This window comes from Macrobrachium rosenbergii, chromosome 18 (assembly GCF_040412425.1).
Source record: "Macrobrachium rosenbergii isolate ZJJX-2024 chromosome 18, ASM4041242v1, whole genome shotgun sequence".
NCBI classification, from domain to species: Eukaryota; Metazoa; Arthropoda; class Malacostraca; order Decapoda; family Palaemonidae; genus Macrobrachium; species Macrobrachium rosenbergii.
Window position 1 is genome coordinate 5,356,326 of NC_089758.1, and position 20,645 is coordinate 5,376,970.

The window sequence follows — 20,645 nt, forward strand, 5'->3', positions numbered from 1 at the left end:
CTACTTTTTGTTAAATACTGAAGTACTGTATAATCTTTTTGAAAAGGGGTATTACTTTTACTATTACAAAACAGTCTTAACTCTCATTTTGCTGAATTTTGAACTCATTATAGTCATTTGCTTTTTAGCATGAAATTGCTGTCTTCATAAATGTTCTCTATTTCTGTTTTCATTTACAAATACACTCGCTATTTAGCACAGTTGCATGTGTATGCCCACACCTAAACTCCTGTGCATATTGCATTGCACACAAACAAACTACATTCAATTGCATATGTTTCCTGTGGTTACATACAATTTTAATAATGTGTGTGCATGTATCAAATATGAGTACAGTAGTTGTATTGTATACTGGACTGCAAATTGTTTTGATTTACAGGACAAAATTTTTTTTCAGTATGCACACAGGTTTATGTGATGTAAAATATAAAAAATAACTGGCAAAGCAAAGATTAAGTCTTTGACCTTGGGTAGCTATGAAGGTTATGTAGCCCTGCATACAACAAATATATATATTTTTTTTTTTTTTGTGGAGGTGAACAAGTTTGATATAAGGGCAGAGTTTTCAACTTCGTCATTATTTATTTCAATGTCATGATGTTAAGCATGGCATGGAATTTGTTTTGTGATCCTACATATTTCTGTTGCTACGTGTCGGAACGTCATTATTTTTCTAGAAAGTTTGGACGAAAAGTGTTGCAAATGACTGGAAAGCTGCATGTAAATTTAAGTTTATCAAAATATGGGAAAGTAAATCCAGCTGTTTATTTGTGTACTTATGTGGACTGAAGGTCAAGATTATGAATAGAAAGTGTTTTTACATGACTTAGGAGAGAGCGTAGGTTACATTTGTGTCGGTACCTTAATACTTCTTATGCGACTGGTAAATGTATTCTTAGCTTATTTTCTAAATTTAATACTGTAACACATTTTCTCTGGCATAACCTGCATTGAAGAAAAATCATGGGCAGAGTAAACCATTTGGGTACAAAATTTAAGTGCAGAGCTTTGCAAAATTTACTTAGTTATTCCCCGTTAATATTATAATGGGTTTACTACTGATTTTTTGTATTTATTTCCCCCCTTTCTTTACTCAAACATGTGGCATAACCTTTAAAAACTATTTTAAATAATTATATATTCCTTATGTGCGACATTTATGGGAATTCATTCCAGTTTAGATGCAGCAGTACAGTTTGTACAAGTATTCACTTTTTTTAATAAAATTTCATTTCTGTCATGTAGCCTAACATTTGATTCATTTTATTCTTTTCTGTAGACGGAGTGTCATTTGGAGCTGGTGACTAAAATAGGTGAGAACATCATATTGCAAGCTAAACTAGAGGAGTTTGAATATCTCAGAGATAATATGACAGCAGAAATGCTTCACAAAGAAAAGGTGAGAATTCAGTTTCTTTGGAATGGAATGTATTTTTATTTTTTGTATACTTTATATGTACTTTTACTACAATATATTCATATGGTGCATGGAGTGAGAGACAGCTGGGAAGGTTATTTTTTCTAATCCATAAAATAAGAAAGCCTACCTGAAGTGAGCAAGATCGTTTTGGAAAATAGGAGGTAAGACAATCTGCAGTGAAACAAGGTGATGAAGCTGTGTCCATATATAAGGGCAGACAAGTCAACTTCAGAGTATATCTGCACTTACCATAAAAGTTTAACCAAGAAAGAACCTTGGAGCACCCGGTTCTGCTCCTGAAGAAAAGTAAAGTTCTTGACACGACATTTTCAGTAGTTAATATGAACAAAAGCATTATTAGCACGTCAAAAACGTGTGCTCAAAGGAGTTACCCTTGTGGACCTACTGGTCTATGCCAGTAAAGTTGCCATGTTGGCAAAGTGAGGGAGTATAATTGGAATAAAGATAGGAAGGCTCTTTATCTGCTTACAGCAGCTATCTGGAAGATTATAACTAACCCTTCTTCTGCAGATGTGGCAACAGTGGCCAGCCCTGCCATTTCTCACCAAGTCTGTGAGGAAAACCCACCAAGGATTCTCATGCCTTTTTGTCAAGAATATTTGGTGAATTTGAGAACTCACAGTGTCTGCCAAAATTCAATTTTTCCTACTTCAAAACCTGTTTTTTTTTTTTTTTATAGCATAGCTGAATTGAGATGGCAAGAGTCAAAAAACCTTGATCAAGGACAAGGGGAAAAAAAGGAGCCCTAGGCAGTAAATCTTTATAGTGTAAAGGACCAAAAACTGGAGTCAAAGACTTCAGCAATGGGAGTTTATGCTAAAACAAACCCTTACAGTAGGAATGCTGACAGCACAACCTTGTACAGCAAGGTGCATGTCCTCATATAGGCGATTCAAAAAATCTAGAAAGGTTTAAAATCCCAATTTCAGCCCAGCTTTCTGTGTGGAAGTAATCTAACGGCAGTTGCCATATGGACTGGTATTGCCAGATAGGTGGAGTGCATAGTTTCTGCACCAGCTACCTAGCAGTGTTATATTTAAAATTTTCATAGTAAACTAAGATTAGAAAATCCACATGTGAAGGTCACTCCTCAGAAAGGAGGATTTGTAGATCTTCATTCCCACTGCCTGGGATAGCACAATGGGTGACAGTAAGATAGATTTCCATGTCCATTGTTTTAGTTAGACTTGGAATATAAAATTTGGGTCAAAGGCCAAGCGCTGGGGCCTGTGAGGTCATTCAGTCCTGGAAATGATGAAACAATTGTTGGGAGAGGGTGGAAAGTAAGAAGGAAGAAAGAGAATATGAATGGAGGTACAGTAAAAGGAATGAAATGGGTTGCAGCTAGGGGCAGAAGGGATGCTACAAAGAACCATAAGTACAAATGCCTCCAGTGCACTACGTGAGGTACACTGACAGCACTAACGTCCTATGGGATCCCATTATTTTTGTGGACAGACCAATGACTGTCGAGTCAATTTAGGCCCACTAACTAGGTGGTTCCATTGAAGGTGAGCTGTTTGTTCAACTCCTTTGAAATCTGAAACAACAGAGGAAGGCAGAAGATTTCCGTTTGTTCTTAGTTCTGTAGGAATGCATCTCTTGCTATTCCTTTAATGTCGAGGTTTTGAGACATACACTGGATGTTAATGAGTCCCCCTTTGTAACAAACCCCCTTTGTAACAAACAAGTCCACTTCTGAATGTGGACACAGTTTGGCAAGTACTTGGAAGGTGGGTTTGTCCAACATCCACTCTGCCATAACCACTGTCTGACTTGACAATGAATCTGCTGTCAAACTGAGTGACCCTGTAAGGTGGATTGCTGACAAGTGCTTAAGCCATCCATAAGATGACCACATGAATGTACTGAGAGGAGCTCACAAGCCTCTTGATACTCATATCTACCATGTTGTCTAGAACCAACAAAATGTGGGCCCTGTAGGGGGGTAGCGCCATCAGGGCACCTCACATGGTGCACTGTAGGCATTACTTAAGGCTCTTCGCAGCAGCCCTTCAGCCTGCAGCTGCAAACTCTTTCATTCCTTTTACTGTGCTTCTGTTCATATTCTCTTTCTTCCATGTAACTTTCCACTCTCTAACAACTGTTTAATAGTACAACTACAAGGTTTTCCTCCTGTTACACCTTTCAAACCTTCTTGCTGTCAATTTCCCTTTGAGTACTGACTGACCTCATAGGGCCCAGCATTTAGCCTTTGGCCTAAATTCTGCATTTTATTCTAACAAAATGTAGGTCTTATTTGGAAGCTTCAGTTTTCTGAGACAGGAAGATGGCCATCAGCCCTTAGAATAAATGACATCTTCTGCTACCTGATGATCTTCCCAATGACCTCCCCAACCTGTCAAGGAAGCATCTGTGTGTATGCCTGCATAGTGGGGCAAGTCAGATCAATCTGTTTGGCAGAAGAAACCTTCCAGATCTATGGCAGGAGTATCTACCAGCCACCTTTTCACAGCATAGATGATCATGAAGCTTTAGCAGGCATGAGAAAGCCAGACTCTGATCTTGCCCTTAATTTTAAAGTTTGAGGATTAGGACCACCACAGACTCTTAACATTAACAGGCCCCGGATCCATTCCAACTGTCCTGGAGACACCATGGGCTGGATCTCTCCAGACCACCATCCACAAAGTGTACACCCATGAAATCCCACCCACATAAAAATGTCTGTTGGGTGTGAGTTGGGAAACCACCTGATTAGAGACTATTACAGTACTTACCACTCACAGGTTACTTAAGCATTCCTCTAGTGATCTCTCAGACTAGCCAGTCATCTGGGTTGGCCACCGGTTGAACTTCCTCTTGAAAGATACGTCCCCAGTGACAAACGAAAGGTCTTTCTTTGTGTCTCCCTTTAGAATAACCTTTTGAGTATATTCTCCAAGGAGTGTCTGATTGTTGGAAAAACCCCTTGAGGAGATGGAGGGAGGGGAGAATGGCACCATTACCACTCCTGGGGGAAGGCTTCATTGCCTATGGTGTTGCAGAATATGAATTCCAACCTACAAGACCTATTGAGCTCTACCTCTTCCTGTGACTTCAGGAGTTGCCTTTCCTTTCCCTTGTTAGGTGCCTCTCCATCCACCACGAAAAGGATGCTGCTGTTATTGTAGTTGCTGTTCTTGTTGTTGCCCCCATCTGTTGTTGGAGGGATCCCTTAGGGACAACTAGAGTGTACGGCTGCATGCCTCTTAAGATTGGGGAGGGAGGGGGGTTTGAAGGTTGAACTCATGGGAACATTATTTCCCAGGTTCCAATTTATCCAGCAGAATAGGGACAGTAAAATTCTATTGACTGGGTTGTCTTATGAGTTGCAATACAAGAGTCTTCAAAGAGATCATGACAGAAGGGAGAGGAATTTAACAGTAGGTGACTTTGAGGAGCAATCTGCTGGAACCTGCTGTTGCTATTCTTCAGGCCCTGAGATGCCAGTCCATGAATTGCTTCCTGTAGGGTCCACATAAGTGACTTGGCAACTGCAACCAAGGCAATCCTAAAGGACTTTGGGAGCTCCCTTGTAGTCACTTCTAAATAGTGGTAGAGGTTAGGATAGAGGGGAGGTGGAGCCTTGCATGGAATTCAGAAGTGGCTGTATTATCTGAGAAGTGTTACCCATAGGGCCACCAAATAATCGGGTAGCCACATCCAGCAGGAGCACTTTTCATTCAAAAGGAAGGACGTGATGCCCATTTCTTTGTGGCATTGTCAGGCGCTGTGATGGCTGATAGGAGTGGCTTTATTTTTGCCATTGGACTCACATCTCCCTGTAACTGCAAAGTTCTGAAATTCTGCCTTCAAGTAAGTAACTTTTTTTTTTTAAATAAAAAGGGGAGAACGCTGGGATCACCCAGAGTAGTTTACGTTTTCCAGGATTGCTGAGGTGTTGAAATTTTCATTAAAAAGGAAAAAGGTGACTTCAGTGGCTTTGGCTACCATGCCAGTGGGGAGGATGGCCATCTGCTTTGTGAGTGTATATTCCTACTGCAGGGACCAAGCAACATTTCATGCAGAGAAAGGCCCCTCTCCTAACAATTGTTTCATAGTTACACCTTTCAAACCTTTTTACTCAATTCCCTTCTCAGCAGTCAATAACCTCATAGGTTCCAGTGCTTGGCCTTGGCCTAAATTTTATTTTTCATTCCATCTTCCATACTGAGAAAGGCAGCTCTGTCCCAGAATTCCAATGTTCCACCTCAGTCATTGTCTTCCTTTCGTTGATGGTATTTGCCATCTGTTGATAGGATGCACATTGAGGCAGTACACCAAGTTTGTCAGTATTGGCATTAGGGACAGGTATTGGTGTCTCAATCCTCCCGATCCTCTCAGCTTCAGGGGTTAGGTAGTCCAAACTGGTCAGTGTTACAAGAAGTAGGTACCACAGAAGGGGTCATCCCTCATTGGGTCAAAATCTGATTCTAAGAGACTTTTAGCTCAATTTCTTCTTGATCTTGAACTTTTTTGTTTGCAAGCTCCATGCAAATGGCCTTTGAAAAATAAAAATCAATATGAGACTGCCCCTGAATCCTGATGGGAATCTTCAATAGTGACTAGAAAGTAGTAACACTCATTATCAAGGACTAACTTCATGCACTGTAAGATATCCAGTTTCCTTCCTAAACTCCAACCAGACATGCACCAGAATCTCAACCTTGATGGGTTGGGCTAGGGCAACCAGATAGCTGCTACCAGGCAGTGAGGAGACTTGGGTGTAGGACTAGGAACCATAAGAGGAACAGGAATGTCAGGGGGAGGGGGTTCCCTGTTGGAGTCATCTTCATTGTCATATTGGTACAGGAAAGAACTTGAATTCCCTTCCAGAAGCTCCTCCAAATACAACAAAAAAAAGGAGGGGGGAGGCCATGTTAAAATGAGTAGTGCTCTAGGCCTTTTGGGTTCAGGCAGGTCCACTCCTTCCCCAATATGGGAGGCCATGTTAAACTCCAACCCATCCTCAACCTGATGGGTGAGCTAGGGCTGCTGCTATGAGGAGACTAGTGCTGTCAGGGGAGGGGTTCCTGTTGGAGCTATTGTCATATTGCCTTTGGGTTCAGTAAGAACTCAGCAGCTTAGTCCACTCCTTCCCCATTGTTTGGGGCATCTGTCCCAATTAAAGACACAATCTCCATCAGAAAGATCATGGATTCTGATGTCTTGGCATGTTTGCTACAGCATGGAATCTGCTTGGGGTAGGGAGGAAACACGCACAATGCTGGAATTCTACCATAAGATGTACTCTCTTCCGTCCCACACTCCTACTAAACCCTTGAAGGCTAGTTTAAACCGAGCCTTTGCATCATTTAGGGTCACTTCCAAGAGCTTGTTGCATGCTTGGGATGTCAGGTGACTACCCAAATTAATCTTGAAGCTTGCAAGGGCAATATTACACAGTTCACAATGGAGCAAGCTACTTTTGGGCCTTCCATATTAGCAGCCCTGTAGTGAGGGAAAAACAAAAAGCAGTGAGAAATTGTAGGATGACGTGAGGAATATTTATCTATTGGATAAGTGGAACACAAATCAGGATGCAATGGACTGACAAGTACATGGCCGTGATGACTAGTTAAGAGACAAGGTCAGTTAGTGACACTGTAAAAAAAATATAATTATGGGTACTACACTTTTCAGTTATAACTACATACATGAAAGAAATCTGTATCCTATAAAGAAAAGGGGACAAAGTAAAATTATTATTCTTATGATTCAGTTAGTCTAAAAGTGTGTCTCAGAGAAGTTTTTGTTATGTCTACATGGCTGATCAATATGTGAATAGGTAATAACAAGTACTGGAAAGAATTTTACAGTATATAATTTATCCCTCTTGATTGTTAACCCTTTTATAAAATTATTGAGTACTGAAGATTTATTTAATATATTTACAAAAACAGGAAAAAATTTTCTTATCCTGCTAAGAAAAAGGAGAATATAAACAAACAGATATAATTCTGTTAATTCTGTTTCTTAATAAAAGTATCATAGAGATCAGCTTAAATGAGAGTGCATAATGTTGAAAACTGGTAACATGACCCCTCATGTGATAGTTTAATTGATGAAAAGCAGATTTGCATGATAGATTGAAAGTTATCTTACATGAAAAATCAAGATAAAAATTAATAAGAGCTGGGTAATCATTTTTGTAAGATCACTTCCCGTATATTGAAATGCAGAAAGGAGCCAAGAGATAATGGTAATCTGCATTTGGAGAATGCCATAGGCAAACGTAATTTTTATTTTGATACAATACAGGGGAAATTAATAGAAAATTTTGTTCTGCAGAAAGGTGCAACATCACGGCAGTAAAGCACTTTACAATGAAAAGTGTGAGTCACACACAATGTTTACCTTCTAAAGACTGAAAGAGTAATCGCATGGCCTGGTCAGTACGTGCCGCTGTTACAACTTGTAATCCAGTCAAACTTTGACTTACGAGTGAACAAACACGAGTTTTCCGAGATAAGAGCTGGGGCACGAGCGATTTTTTGCTTAAAGAAGCGAGCTGATACTTGAGCTGTGAGCCTGGGAGATGCCATCTCCCAATGCGTCTGCCATTGCCAGCACCAAGATGCCTAGCCCAGCAGTCTCGTTCAGTTCACATGGTTACGTTGCTGTCCGAGTATCTCAGCAGCATATCGTAGCATTTATCACTTTGTTTTCTTGCTTTGCCCCTGTAGTTTGGAACATTTCTTAGTTTTTACCAGTGCTGAGAAGAGAAAAGGCCAATTACCTTAGATGTGAAGCGTGAAATCATAGAAAAACAACAAAAATTGGTGTGTTTTTTGGGGCCTGGAATGGATTAATAGTATTTTCATTCATTGTAATGGGGAAATTTTATTTGATTTACAAGCAAATTGAGCTACGAGCTCGGTCACGGAACGAATTAAACTCATATGTCAAGGTAAAACTGTATTTGGAATAGTCACTGTAGTCAAAATAAAGAGCCTTCCTGCCTCAAGTCCATGTATCTCCAATGTGTTAAACATTGGCAGTATACCCATGCAGACCAGCTGTGAGACAATTCTTGATATTAGTTGGTGCATCTACGGGTGTGAGGTTCAAGAAGACAGGTCTGGGTATGACAGATTTATTTCTCGGAAACCAGGTATACATTGAGGAATGCGGATGGAAAGGAAGTGACCAACCTGCGGATTCTCATGTCACACATTTAGACAAGAATTTGCATAAATGAGAATAATTTGCATTACAATACATGTACAAAGTAGTTACATACATCAGCGGAAAGGCCAGACAATAATGCGTTTGGAAAGAAACATGAAAAATATGAAATAATAACGGGTAATGTACAGTACATGGCGTGATTAATGCAGAAATGAAGAGGGGTTTGACGTCTTTACAAGTACTCCCCCCCCCCCAAAGACAGTGATTACAGAGATAATTATTGGATGACATGAACATTAATCACGGAGGCGCTGGGGAGCTTCAATTGTGGAATCTGCCGCAGCGTCAACTCTGAATCTGCCGCATGGCCCTCTCCTGGTGGGGCCCCTCCTTGGTGGGGCAGCGGGTATGTCTGCGGGCGCATTTTGAGGGGGGGACCCTGGGACGTCTGCCTGCCTCCTTCCAGGTTTCGCTGTCCAAAAGGAATGCTGGTTTCTGCCTGTCGATGGAAACCCAATCCTCCCGGCCATGGACGTCAATGAGATAAGCCTTGGGGGTCCTGTCGATGACTCGGTAAGGGCCCCTATAGGGCCTGGTCAAGGGCGGTCGACAGGCATCTATCCTGACAAAGACGTAGGTGTAGGAATCCAGGCCGGCCAGGCTGTAGGTGTTGGTTCTGTCCGTGAAGGTCTTATGGCAGGGCGCGAATTTCTGTGCTAGTTCCCTCAACCTCAGGAGGGGGGTGTCTGTGCCGTCAACTGACGGCGGGAGTTGGGCCCTCCAGTTTTCATCGGTGCATCATGCCATTAGAGCTGTCTTCGGTGGGCGGCGTGCCCTCTCTACCATGCCGTTTGCTGCGGGGTTGTAAGCCGTCGTGCTGTGAAGTGTCGTACACATCAGGCATGCCAGGGAGACCCAGAGTTCTGACAGGAATCCTGAGCCCCTGTCCGTAGTAATGTTGTCTGGCACCCCAAAGTGGCTGATCCAACTGGAGAAGAGGGCTTCTGCACAGGATGCTGTTGACGCCACCTCCATAGGTGTCGCCTCTGGCCAGCGAGTGGAGCGGTCTATGATCGTAAGGAGGTACCTGGCACCCCTAGACTGCTGTAGAGGCTCGACGACGTCTATGTGGATGTGGCCGAAGCGCCGACGAGGTTGGGGGAAATCACCAATGCCTGATTCTGTGTGCTTTGTGACCTTGCTGGTTTGGCACAGGATACAGCTCCTTGCCCACTGGCAGGCGTCCTTCCTGATGCCATGCCACACAAACTTTTCTGCCATCAGGCGCGCTGTTGTATGCCCTGATGGATGGGAGAGGCTTCCTCCTCGAGGCGGGGACCAGGAGGCGGGGACTGCCGGTGCTAGTGTCACAGAGAAGCGTTGCACCCGAATTGCCCAAGGGCACGTCCTCCCACTTGAGTGCCATCAGTGCCGTCCTGCAGGCTGGTGTTTCCGGGTCTGCTGCTTGCTCCCTTGCCAGGTCTTTGTAGTGTATGCCGAGGTGCAGGGAATTGATTTCCACCCTTGACAGGGTGTCAGCTACTGGATTTTTCCTGCCAGGGACATAGGTGATGGTGCAACCAAACTCGGAGATGACAGCCAAGTCCGCTGCTGCCTCGCCGACCACGCGTCGCCTACCTTCGTAAATGCATGCACCAGGGGCTTGTGTTCTGTGAGGATGATGAATGGAGTGCCATCCAGTAGGTATTTGAAGTGCTGCACAGCCTGGTAGATTGTGAGCAGCTCTCTGTCGAAGGCGCTGTAGTGGGTCTCTGCCAGCGACGACTTGCGACTGAAGAAGGCTAGAGGCCGGGGGGCACCGTCGACTACTTGCTCGAGCACTGCTCTGCAGGCGATGTTGCTTGCTGGCGTCTGTAGTGAGTCTCAGGGAAGCGGTGGGGTTATGATGCGTTAAGGTGGTGGCACTCGCAAGGACTGTCGTTGTCTCTGCGAATGCCTGCTGTTGCTGGGTGCCCCACGTCAGTGTTTTTGGCTTGCCCTTCAGGGCTCCGGTCAAGGGATACATGATGCAGGCGATACCTGGGATGAATCGGCGATAGTAGTTTACCATGCTGAGGAACTTTTGAAGGGCCTTGATTGTCTGTGGAGTCAGGAACTTTTTTATTGCATTCACCTTGGAGGCTGTGGGGCGTACTCCTGCTGGGGAGATCTCGTGTCCAAGGAAGTCTGTTTTTCCACCCCGAATGTGCATTTGTTGAACCTGACAACTAATCCATTCTCCTGCAGGCACTTCAGGACGGCACGGACATAGCGAAGGTATTCCTCTGGGGACCTGGAGAAGATAAGGATGTCGTCTACCTAAGAGACGCAGAAGGGCAGGTTCCCCAGGATGGTGTCCATCAGGCGCTGGAATGTGGCCCCCGAGTTCCTGAGGCCAAAGGTGGAGTAGGAGAAGGTGTACATCCCGAACGGCGTGATGATGGCTGTCTTCGGAACATCGTCAGGATGCACAGGAACCTGAAAGTATGGTTTTAGCAAGTCCATCTTCATGAAGCCCTTGGCCCCGTGAAGGGTGCTTGTTAGGTCTTGCATGTTCGGCAGTTGGTGTGGTCTGGCATGGTGACTAAGTTCAGGCGACGGTAGTCTCCGCAGGGCCTCCAGGAACCATCCGACTTCTTTACCATATGCAGGGGAGACGCCCAAGGGCTCGATGCTTTGGTACAGACGCCCATCTGTTCCATTTCGGCGAAGGCCTGTTTGGCGTCTTGTAGTTTTTGGTGGGGCATGCGTCGGAACTTGGCATGAGTTGGGGGGTCTGTTGTAGTGATGTTGTGGTAGAGGCCGTGCTTGGCACCGGCCCCTGGCAATTGGCGGAGCTCTGGTTTAAAGACCTCCGGGCACTCCTGGAGGAGGGTGGTGTAATTGTTCAAGGCTGTGAAGCAGACGGCGGGCATCCCCGGTCCGGTGGAGAGTGGTCGGGAGTGGCAGGTTCCGGTGTTGAGGAGGTGTTGCCTGCCGACGTCAACCAGAAGTCCGTGGTGTCCCAGGAGGGGGAACTTGACCTCTGCGATGACGAAAGGCCAGTGATACCTGCAGCCCAAGATGGAGATTGTGCGGGTCATTGTTCCATAGCAGAGGATGGGGGTTCTGTTTGCGGTACCAGGGAGGTCGTGGAGTCAGCTGTCTGGGCATCGTCCTCCTCCGACGACGGGAACACCGACTGCATTGCGCCCGTGTCAACCAGCAGGTGCCGCTTTGATATATCGTCTCTGATGAAGAAACCTGCTGGTTGCGAGTCATTGTATTTTGCAGCCACTGCTGTTACTTGTGGCTGCCCTTCTCGTTTGTGATGCTCGCCATGCAGAAGTGAGCATCTGCACGCAGAAACCAAGATGCTGTGTTCTGGTGCGAAAATGGGGGGGTTTTACCACATCTGGCTTTGCAGGTGAAAGGGGCACGCAGACGATTTGCGTGTTTTCAGATTGCAATTGTAATTCAGACTCCACCATCTTTACTTTCACACACCAAAACCCGAGTACACGCCGCATTTAGTCCGCTAATGGTGTTAGAATTCGAGTGGTCGACGTGAGTCATGGATGGCGAGGGCCAAAACATACCCTTGCGGGGATGCCATTATTAGTCCGTTAATGGCATGGGGTTCTCCAAGGATGGAGCTTTCAGAGGCCTACACTGTGTCACCATTTTGAGTCCGTTACAGGCTCCCTGAAGGTAAATGCGGCCGTATTTAGTCCATTAATGGTGGGGCCAAAACTGCATGGTTACCCGTCACTCCTCGGGTCACCAGTTGTGAGGCTCAAGAAGACCGGTCTGAGTATGACGGATTTATTTCTCGGAAACCAGGTATACATTGAGGAATGTGGACAGAAAGGAAGTGACCAACCTGTGGATTCCCATGTCACGCATTTGGACAAGAATTTGAGTTTGTTAGATGACATATAAATGAGAATAATTTGCATTACAATACACGTATAAAGTAGTTACATACATCGGTGGAAAGGCCAGACAATAATGCATATGGAGAGATACATAATATGAAATAATAACGGGTAATATACATGGTGTGATTAATGCAGAAATGAAGAGGCGTCTGATGCCTTTATAAGGGGTAACACTTTAGAGAACAAATAATGATTGCACTAAAAAAAATTAACACAAAATGCAAATCAGGTAATTAATATCTGGATTGAGATTTGGACCTAGTTTCTTTCCTCCAGGAAGCTGACTAACTTAATCAGGATACCATATTTGATAAACATTTTTATAGTAAATTTAAGTAAAAAAAAATGTGATTACTTTTAACATTTTTTACAGACAAAACTATGATAATACAGTTAGAGATCCACATTCCGAATATTATTGTTTTCTCACAAAAGTTTCTCTGTGGTGATTGATTGAGTGATTATGAAATTTAGGTCTTGAAGACCAAGCACCAGAACCCATCAGGATTATTCAGCGCCATAATGAAGGTGAAATATATAAATTAGTGATGTGATTGATAATGAATAGGTGAATGATGACATACAGTACTATTAAAATTCAGCATTAAAATACGAATGTAAAAAATGAAGAATGACATTAGGTAGGACCAACAAAAAGTGAGTATATTTTAAATTTTTATTTTCAAATTTTATTTTCAAAATATATGCTTAGTATAAGAATAAATATCACTAAAATCTTTATTAAATATACCGAAATATCTCATTACAATAACCAGATTCTTTCAGATAACCCATAAGGTTATGATGAGGGTAATATTGATTTAATAATATCTGATGTATTACAGGAGGAGTGTGAAGATTCTGTTGCAGAAGTCAGCAAGATGATCAACACACATGAGAAGGAGGTGCGTGAAGATATGGCACTCTCAGTGCTTATCTTAGCTGAAATGCAAGTACATATGCCACCTCTGACTGCTGGGGCAGGTATAGCTCACTGTCCACCTCTAATTTTAGTGATTGTACTAGCGCTCGTGGCCCTTATCTCGACACAACATTCATTGCTGGCATCGTGATACATATGGCTGCCTAATTTTGCAATTTAACTAGAATTGCCTAGGTAGCATTTTGTTACTAAGTTGTGCATGCGTACAATGCGTGCAGAGCCCTATTGCCCAAAAGTGGGTGGTGCGTGTGGTTCACATGGCCAGTAGCTTCCATGAACCCAACCTTTATATACCATTTTTTGTATTGCACCGTGATAACTCACAGGCTGCGTCCCTGCGATGCCCATTCCTGTGATCCAAAACATATAATCCCGCCAAAAGAAAATATATCTACAGTATATATATATACATATATCATTACCTTTATACAGGTGCGCAGCTGGCACAAGGGTAGTGTCTTGCTTGACATTATCAAAACATTTTGTAAGATTTAATTTTTAATCTTATGAACAGGCTTTTATTTCTAAAGCCCAAATCTGCAGAATTGCTGATAGGAAAGGCTGGCAGAAAGGAGTGCTAGATGCGGGAGGAGTGTTGGTGGCATGCTCACTGCCTTAACTATACCATTCCCCAAGCCTGGGAGAGTCAGAGGAGTCATTGTCTTCTGACCTCTTAAAGGTTCTTGTCCGTGGTGGGTCTTATTGTTGTTGGTAATTCCCCCTCCCACTCCCCTTACTAATCTTGAACCACCAGTCACCAGCTTACAGGGGAACCACACAACTCTTTTTCAGCTGCGTTCAAGTGAAAATCACGGTTGCCTTAATGAAAGTTGACGTTTATAGCTATGATGGGAAGATTTTTCTGATTTGAATTTTATATATTTTTATTATCACAAACTTAAAAGTAAAATAAAAAATATATAGAAAGAAGCTTAAAGGTTGTGTACTTTCCTCCCAAGTTGGTCATCATTACTGTCATGTTGATCAGAAACAAACTGGTGAAAAATGGGAGTTTTGATCATAACTTTTCTTTGTGCTGTACGAAAAGATGTGCTGTACTATAAAATAATACAGAATGCTGCACAGGAAGAATGATGATTAGGCCTCCTCCAGGTATTTTTTGTTATTTGAGAACTTTTGGACTCGCCACATCCTTGGTAACTTGAGCCTCAGGACCTCTCTTAGGCTATTTTTTTTATTTCTAATTTTCACATGCTAATGTTGATATTTGACATTGCAAGTGAATATTTGTTATGAATTTTTATGATGTCTTAGTCATTTTTGGTGTAAGATGGAGTTTTTGTTTCTGGTACAGGATCTATTCTTTCCCAAGCACTTTTTGTCACCTTTTCTTCTTCTTAGGTACATGTATTGTCTTGCAAGGATGACAACTTGAAGTGAATCTTATTTTATATATTTAAAACTTAAAAACTGTAGTACCAAGCTCAGTTTCACATTTTAAATAGAGAGCAGTTAAACAAATTTTTTATAGTAATGAGTTCCCTAATTTTTAAGGTCTAGGGAACAAAACTTTCTCATTTGTACAGTACATTGCATGATCATGTCTTTGTCTACTAAACATAGCTAGAGTTTTTTTCTGTATTTTAACTTTTATATTCATTGCCCCCCCCCCTTTATTAAGGATGTCCAATCAACTAAGATTCAAACAGATGTCTGAATTTCTAAAGATTTATCTTGAATCCATACAGAAATAAGCTATTTTCTCTCTCAAATCTGGGAAAGTTTTTATTGTAGTGTATTCTTCAACAGTTTTCCCCTGATGCTGTACTATCAGCATCTCTCTTAGAATAATCTTTGTATATTATAAAAGGCCACTTTCCTTGAACTGTGATCTTTACCCTATCTTAAAACAGTTCATGACCAAAATATCACAAAGTAAAGTTTTGAATTTTTTATGTCTGAATAGTATAAGCTGGAAAAATTACTTTTATGATGTTTAATTTCTCATTATGCATCATAAAAAGTTGTAGCTGTTTACATGATTGATTTGTCTAACAGTCATATGTAACAATGGGGAAAGGGAAATATTTTTAGTAGTTACCCACTTCAATAACAAGTCCATATAAGTTTAAGATTTTCCAAAGTTCTTCAGCTTGTAAAAAAAAAAAGTAAAGTAAACAGCAAGTACTCCAAAAAGAGGGTTTTACAATAAAGAACTGGCTTTGATAAGAGAAAATTCCTAGGTGTTTCACAAAATATACAAAATTTAATGGGTACCATACACTGAAACATGGTCCATTCTAATTTGTAATTAATTTGTTCGTGCTGCAGAAAGTTAATTTTTGTTATTGTCCAATAATTCTTCACCTAACACTAGTTGTAAGAATTCTATAAAAGTGGCTTGGGAGAAGAGTAAGTCCTGCTAATACTATATTTAACTATTATTGTTATGGTTTCCTGCATTGCGACTGTTTTAATAAACTGTTCCCAAATTAAAATTATGGTTAAAAAATATGAAAACAAAATTGGCAAGTGTCACAATTGGTAAGTGTTTATGCGTTAAGTGGTACTTTTGTAGGAAAAAAAAAATTCAAATGTCAGTCACTGATTATTAAAAGTCAACACTTACTGTTAGTATGGAATTCACTAAGTATAAACTCTAATCTGGGAGAAATTTTGACAAATATTTTATAATGTTAGTATCTGACTGACTGCTGAGCAACCAAAAACGACCAAACTATGTTGGCCAAATCAACGTAATTCTGTCAACAATAAGAGTAACAATATTTCTTTATTGTCCTTATTCTAATTTAATTGGCCTTTTAAGGGATGTACATTATCTTTACTTCTCACTAGAAAAAGTAGTCTGATGTCATGTGATATGCTACACTTGTGTGGCAACACTAATAATAATAAATAGTTCACAGTTATGTTGATGGAAATTGTAATATAAAAAAGAGAATTTATATCAATCCACATGCACATACTGACTGTACAGTGTACATAAAATTAGAGGGCATTTTTCTTTTTAGAAGGCATAACAGCATTTTAAAACCTTTGCCTTCTTTTTATGTTTATTAACAAGTGCAAGTGTTGATAAAATGGCACAAAATTAAATAATGCAGGTTAAAGATTGTATATATTATATAGTATTGTTATTGTACATAACAATGTACAAGTTGAATTGTTGTCTAATATAAAGCTATGTACACTACTACTCAAGACCAGTTTCACTTCATAAAATGAACAAGGTTCACCTCATGAAAGAAATGTGAATATTCAGACACTGAAGAGCAGTTGCTCCATGTCATTACAGTAAGTAAATGTGTATTGTAGTACTGTATCTGTACTGACTAAAATTTAGTATACTACTGTATTTAGATAAAACAAGACATTTTTGGTTTGTACTGAATTTCAATGTTATATTTCAAATACTGTATCAAGGCTGATTTACAATTTTTTCTTGTGTTGCCCCATGCATCAGCTTGTAAATATCATAAAAATAATTGCACTTTAGTGTCTGCAGATTTACAATCTCTCTAATCATCTGATGTTTTAAAGTGTTAGAAAATTCCTATGACACCTGACAGTAAATCCAGGTAGACTTACTTACTAACTGTTCCTAGCACAGAAGGCTTCCTGACACACCAGGACACACCAGGATGTGCACCCTGATCTTAGCTTCTCTCTCTCTCTCTCTCTCTCCTTCCCTCTCTATCTCTCTCTCTCTCTCTCTCTCTCTCTCTCTCTCTCTCTCTCTCTCTCTCTCTCTCTCTCTCTCTCTCTCTCTCTCTCTCTCTCTCATTCCCCAGTAACTTTTCATCTCTTAAACCTATATGAATATATATATATATACCATGGTGTATTCATCCCAGAATATGACAACTATCTTGCTATGACCTCCGTGGAGATATCCTTCCAAAATTATGTTATTTGTGACCAATAAACTTTGTCCCCTTAATTGGATGATTGCATGATTTTTTAAATTAATGTTACACTTAACCTGTACTAAAAGAATTTTTTAACAATCCACCTCGCTAATGTCTGTGTATTTGTTGTAGAGCAAAGATTTGCAGTTTCTAGGTGATTTTGTTAAAAACTATTGAAAGCCTTCCTTTTTGACTAAAGACATTGTGCATTTTTTTACTTATATTTTTTCAAGATATGTGAACAGGATTTTGTGCTACAATGACAAGTTTTGTTTGAAAGTGGAGTCAAAATGTATTTTGTGGTAATCTATAATTTTCATGAACTGTAAGAAGCCATCAACTAGAGATGAGATGTGGAGGTTCTTGATGAAATAGGTAAACCTTTTTATGATAGAAAGAGAAATAACATTTCACACCTGTTTACAAGAGTATTAGGCAGTCAACATAAGGAATAACAATGGATCAAAACAAGCTACATGAGCCAATGAACAAAATGCATACGCATTCTATCAAGAAAGCTATATAACTTTTACCTTCTTGCCTTGTTACATATCATCACTTGATTTTTGGCTTTCTTGTATTTTATTTTACTTCTTCCATTAGCTTGCTTTGGCTTATGGTTATGGTCACTGTGGTGGCATGCCTTACATTAGGGAAGAACAAATCACAGCTTTGAATACACGCTTATGTTGTTTAGCTGCAAACAAAAGTATTCAACCATTTGTGGGATTAGGTATGGTTGTCCTGTAATTTTAGTGCTATAAGGTTAATATGGTAAACATATCAGGTCTGGTGTTAGGCCATCATTGTTTCTCCAGTGCATTTTGAAATATATAAGAAAAAACTTACAAATCACTGGTTATGGTTTCAGAAACTGTATTAGAGTATTTGTGTTTGTGTACATATGATTTTCCACATTTTACAGTGTGAAAGACCTTCAGAACAGTAGTACATTATTCTCATACTCCTAGCGCCAGAGCTTATAGTTTAGCATAATGATCTGTGGCTATTTTTAGTGTGTGTTGTATTCAGTGTGATCAGTGTATGCTATTAAATAGTCAGTGAGGTAGTCTTTGTTTCACCTGATGACTTACTCTTGGATATTTTTCATAAATCAAGAAGTGTTCTTATACTATTTTAATCATACGTGTTGCTATTGTCAATCTGATAATTTTTCAAGTTATTGAAAAAAATCTTATAAAACAGATCACAACAAGTACAGTATACTAAAAAAGAATTAGAAAATTATATGTAAAAGAGAAAAAAATTAGAAAAAATGTAAAAGAAAAAATTTGAAAATTCTATGTAAAAGAGAAAAAACAGAACAGTGCATTGGATTACAAACCTCCTCACCTTTTCTCTGTGGTTGGTTATCATCGTCATCTTGTCCTCACCCTTCCTTCTTCCCTTAATATGAACTTTGCATTTTCCAGCCAAACTGATTTTCTCGCAGAGAATTGTGACCTGTGTTGTAAAATGTCCCACTGATGGCATGTTGAAATTTTAAAAAGTAAATCCTATCGTTTTGCTAAACATGGGTTTTATTTTCCTCCAACTCATTTTTATAGTACTTGAGAACTAATAGGGCATTTAAAAACAAATATATATAAGTTACTCTAAGATCAGTAGCTTTACATTGATCAAAATCAGTAAAAAGTATATTAGCCAACCACAACAATATACAAAAAAATGAAGTAACTTGTGAATGAGAAAGACAAAATTCAAGTGCATTAAACATGGTTAAATTCTATTTTGATCTAGCATTCAGTCAGTCACCATCATGAATGATGCTCAGTTTCTATTACAACCCAAGAAGCATCTTGAGAAATATACTATTTTTACATTAAATACATATTTAGTGTATCATAATACTCAAGATCATACAAGAGACAGCTTAGCAGAAACAACTGGTTGTGGCTTTTGCACTAGAAGTGCTTCCTTTACAAATTACGTACACACTACTTCATATTAATTATTACTGTTTGCAGTTCTTTGCTATTGGTAACTTTTAAAGAATGTCCTTTTCCTCACTCCACAGTTTAGTTAGAGATTCCTTTGACATGGAACTGCTATTACCAAGTTTTACCCATATAGTAGTAGTCAATTTTCCACTACCTATTTTTCCAAGAATAGCCACAGGCTTCAAAATGCCAAAACCTGGCTGCTATTTGCACAGGAACCATAAAAACCTCAAAGATGCCCACTGGAAGTCTCCCTAATTACTGACTTTCTGACTTTACTACTTTATATAAGCAATTTTAGTCTTGGATGTACAGTTGTGTTATGATGTTATTGGTATCCCCTTTTGAGGTAAGTTTTAGTACTGGTAGTTATGGCACTTTTGCAAGACTACCAGAGAGCTCAACAGTCTTGCCTTGGCTGGAAAGCTAACAGATAAGTCCAGCCCACCCAACCTTGCACCATTCTCTCCACATTGCTCATTTTAGAGTGGACTTTGTTTCTACAAAAAACATGAACCAGTATCAAGCAGCATCACTTTTCTTTCTTTTCTTTTTTTTATATTAAGGACAAATACAAACTAGCTTTGTATATCTATGCAAATACAAATTATCTTAAAAGTTTACAATTTGTTCCTGCAAGAATACAAGCCTTCATCTTGCATGTGGAGACTCACTCCTTTGGCAGGGAGTATGTCCAGAGCATGACATCTCTCATCCTGAAATGCCAGGTTCCCAGTCATGTATGAGCAGGGTAAGGATGACTCTTGTAACCACCTATACATCCTGGCATAAGTGACATAGAGGATAACATGGCCCTGTGTTAGCCTGGCTTGTCTGTAACCTCATTGTATGAAAACAGAACTTGAGTTTCCTGTATAAGATGAGAAGATCTGCTCAGAATGTACCATAATAACACAGACTTTCAAATAAGGAAGCTTTACCACCAGCCCCCTCCTTTGTTAAAAGAAGGATAGAGGGCATTACTGTACATGAACTAAAATCAAAGACTGGAAGCTCTATTATGAATACCAGCCACTCCTCTTTCATCTGACTTTTCATCAGCAAAAACCTTAGGCAAACTGCCCACTCATGCACTATCCTTGCCAACCAGCAATAAAGAAAGGAGACATACCCACTTGCTTGTTAACATAAACAACGTAAGTGTCCCATCAACCGATTCCAGAATGTTTGCAGTGCCAAAAATGCTGCACCCATCTCAAGAGCATTGATGTACAAGACAGAATCAAGTCCACACACCCAAGACAAAATGATAAATTTTTCAATCAATTTGTATTTTTCATAGCTAACCTACCTGCGGTCTTAACTTATGGGTAATTCCTCTACCGCCAGCTGGAA

At 40.4% G+C, this 20,645-nt stretch overlaps 1 protein-coding gene and 1 long non-coding RNA gene across 6 annotated transcripts in view; one reads left to right on the forward strand and one right to left on the reverse strand.

The window, feature by feature from the left end:
* The window catches only part of LOC136848045 (uncharacterized), a 601,887-nt gene extending 583,026 nt beyond the window's left edge, over window positions 1–18,861 (forward strand). For all 4 annotated transcript variants that reach the window (XM_067120117.1, XM_067120118.1, XM_067120119.1 and 1 more), the window contains 2 exons: window positions 1,280–1,399; window positions 13,341–18,861. In XM_067120117.1, coding sequence (XP_066976218.1) covers window positions 1,280–1,399; window positions 13,341–13,568 — 348 coding nt within the window. In that variant the 3' untranslated portion in view covers window positions 13,569–18,861. The remainder of the gene's footprint in view (window positions 1–1,279; window positions 1,400–13,340) is intronic.
* LOC136848047 (uncharacterized) overlaps window positions 1–20,645 on the reverse strand; it is a 96,635-nt gene that overhangs the window by 22,184 nt on the left and 53,806 nt on the right. The window contains exon 3 of one of the 2 annotated variants that reach the window (XR_010855917.1): window positions 18,682–18,792. This is a non-coding gene — a long non-coding RNA (uncharacterized lncRNA). Of the gene's footprint in view, window positions 1–18,673; window positions 18,793–20,645 lie in introns of both variants that reach the window. The other variant, XR_010855916.1, reaches the window with a different exon arrangement.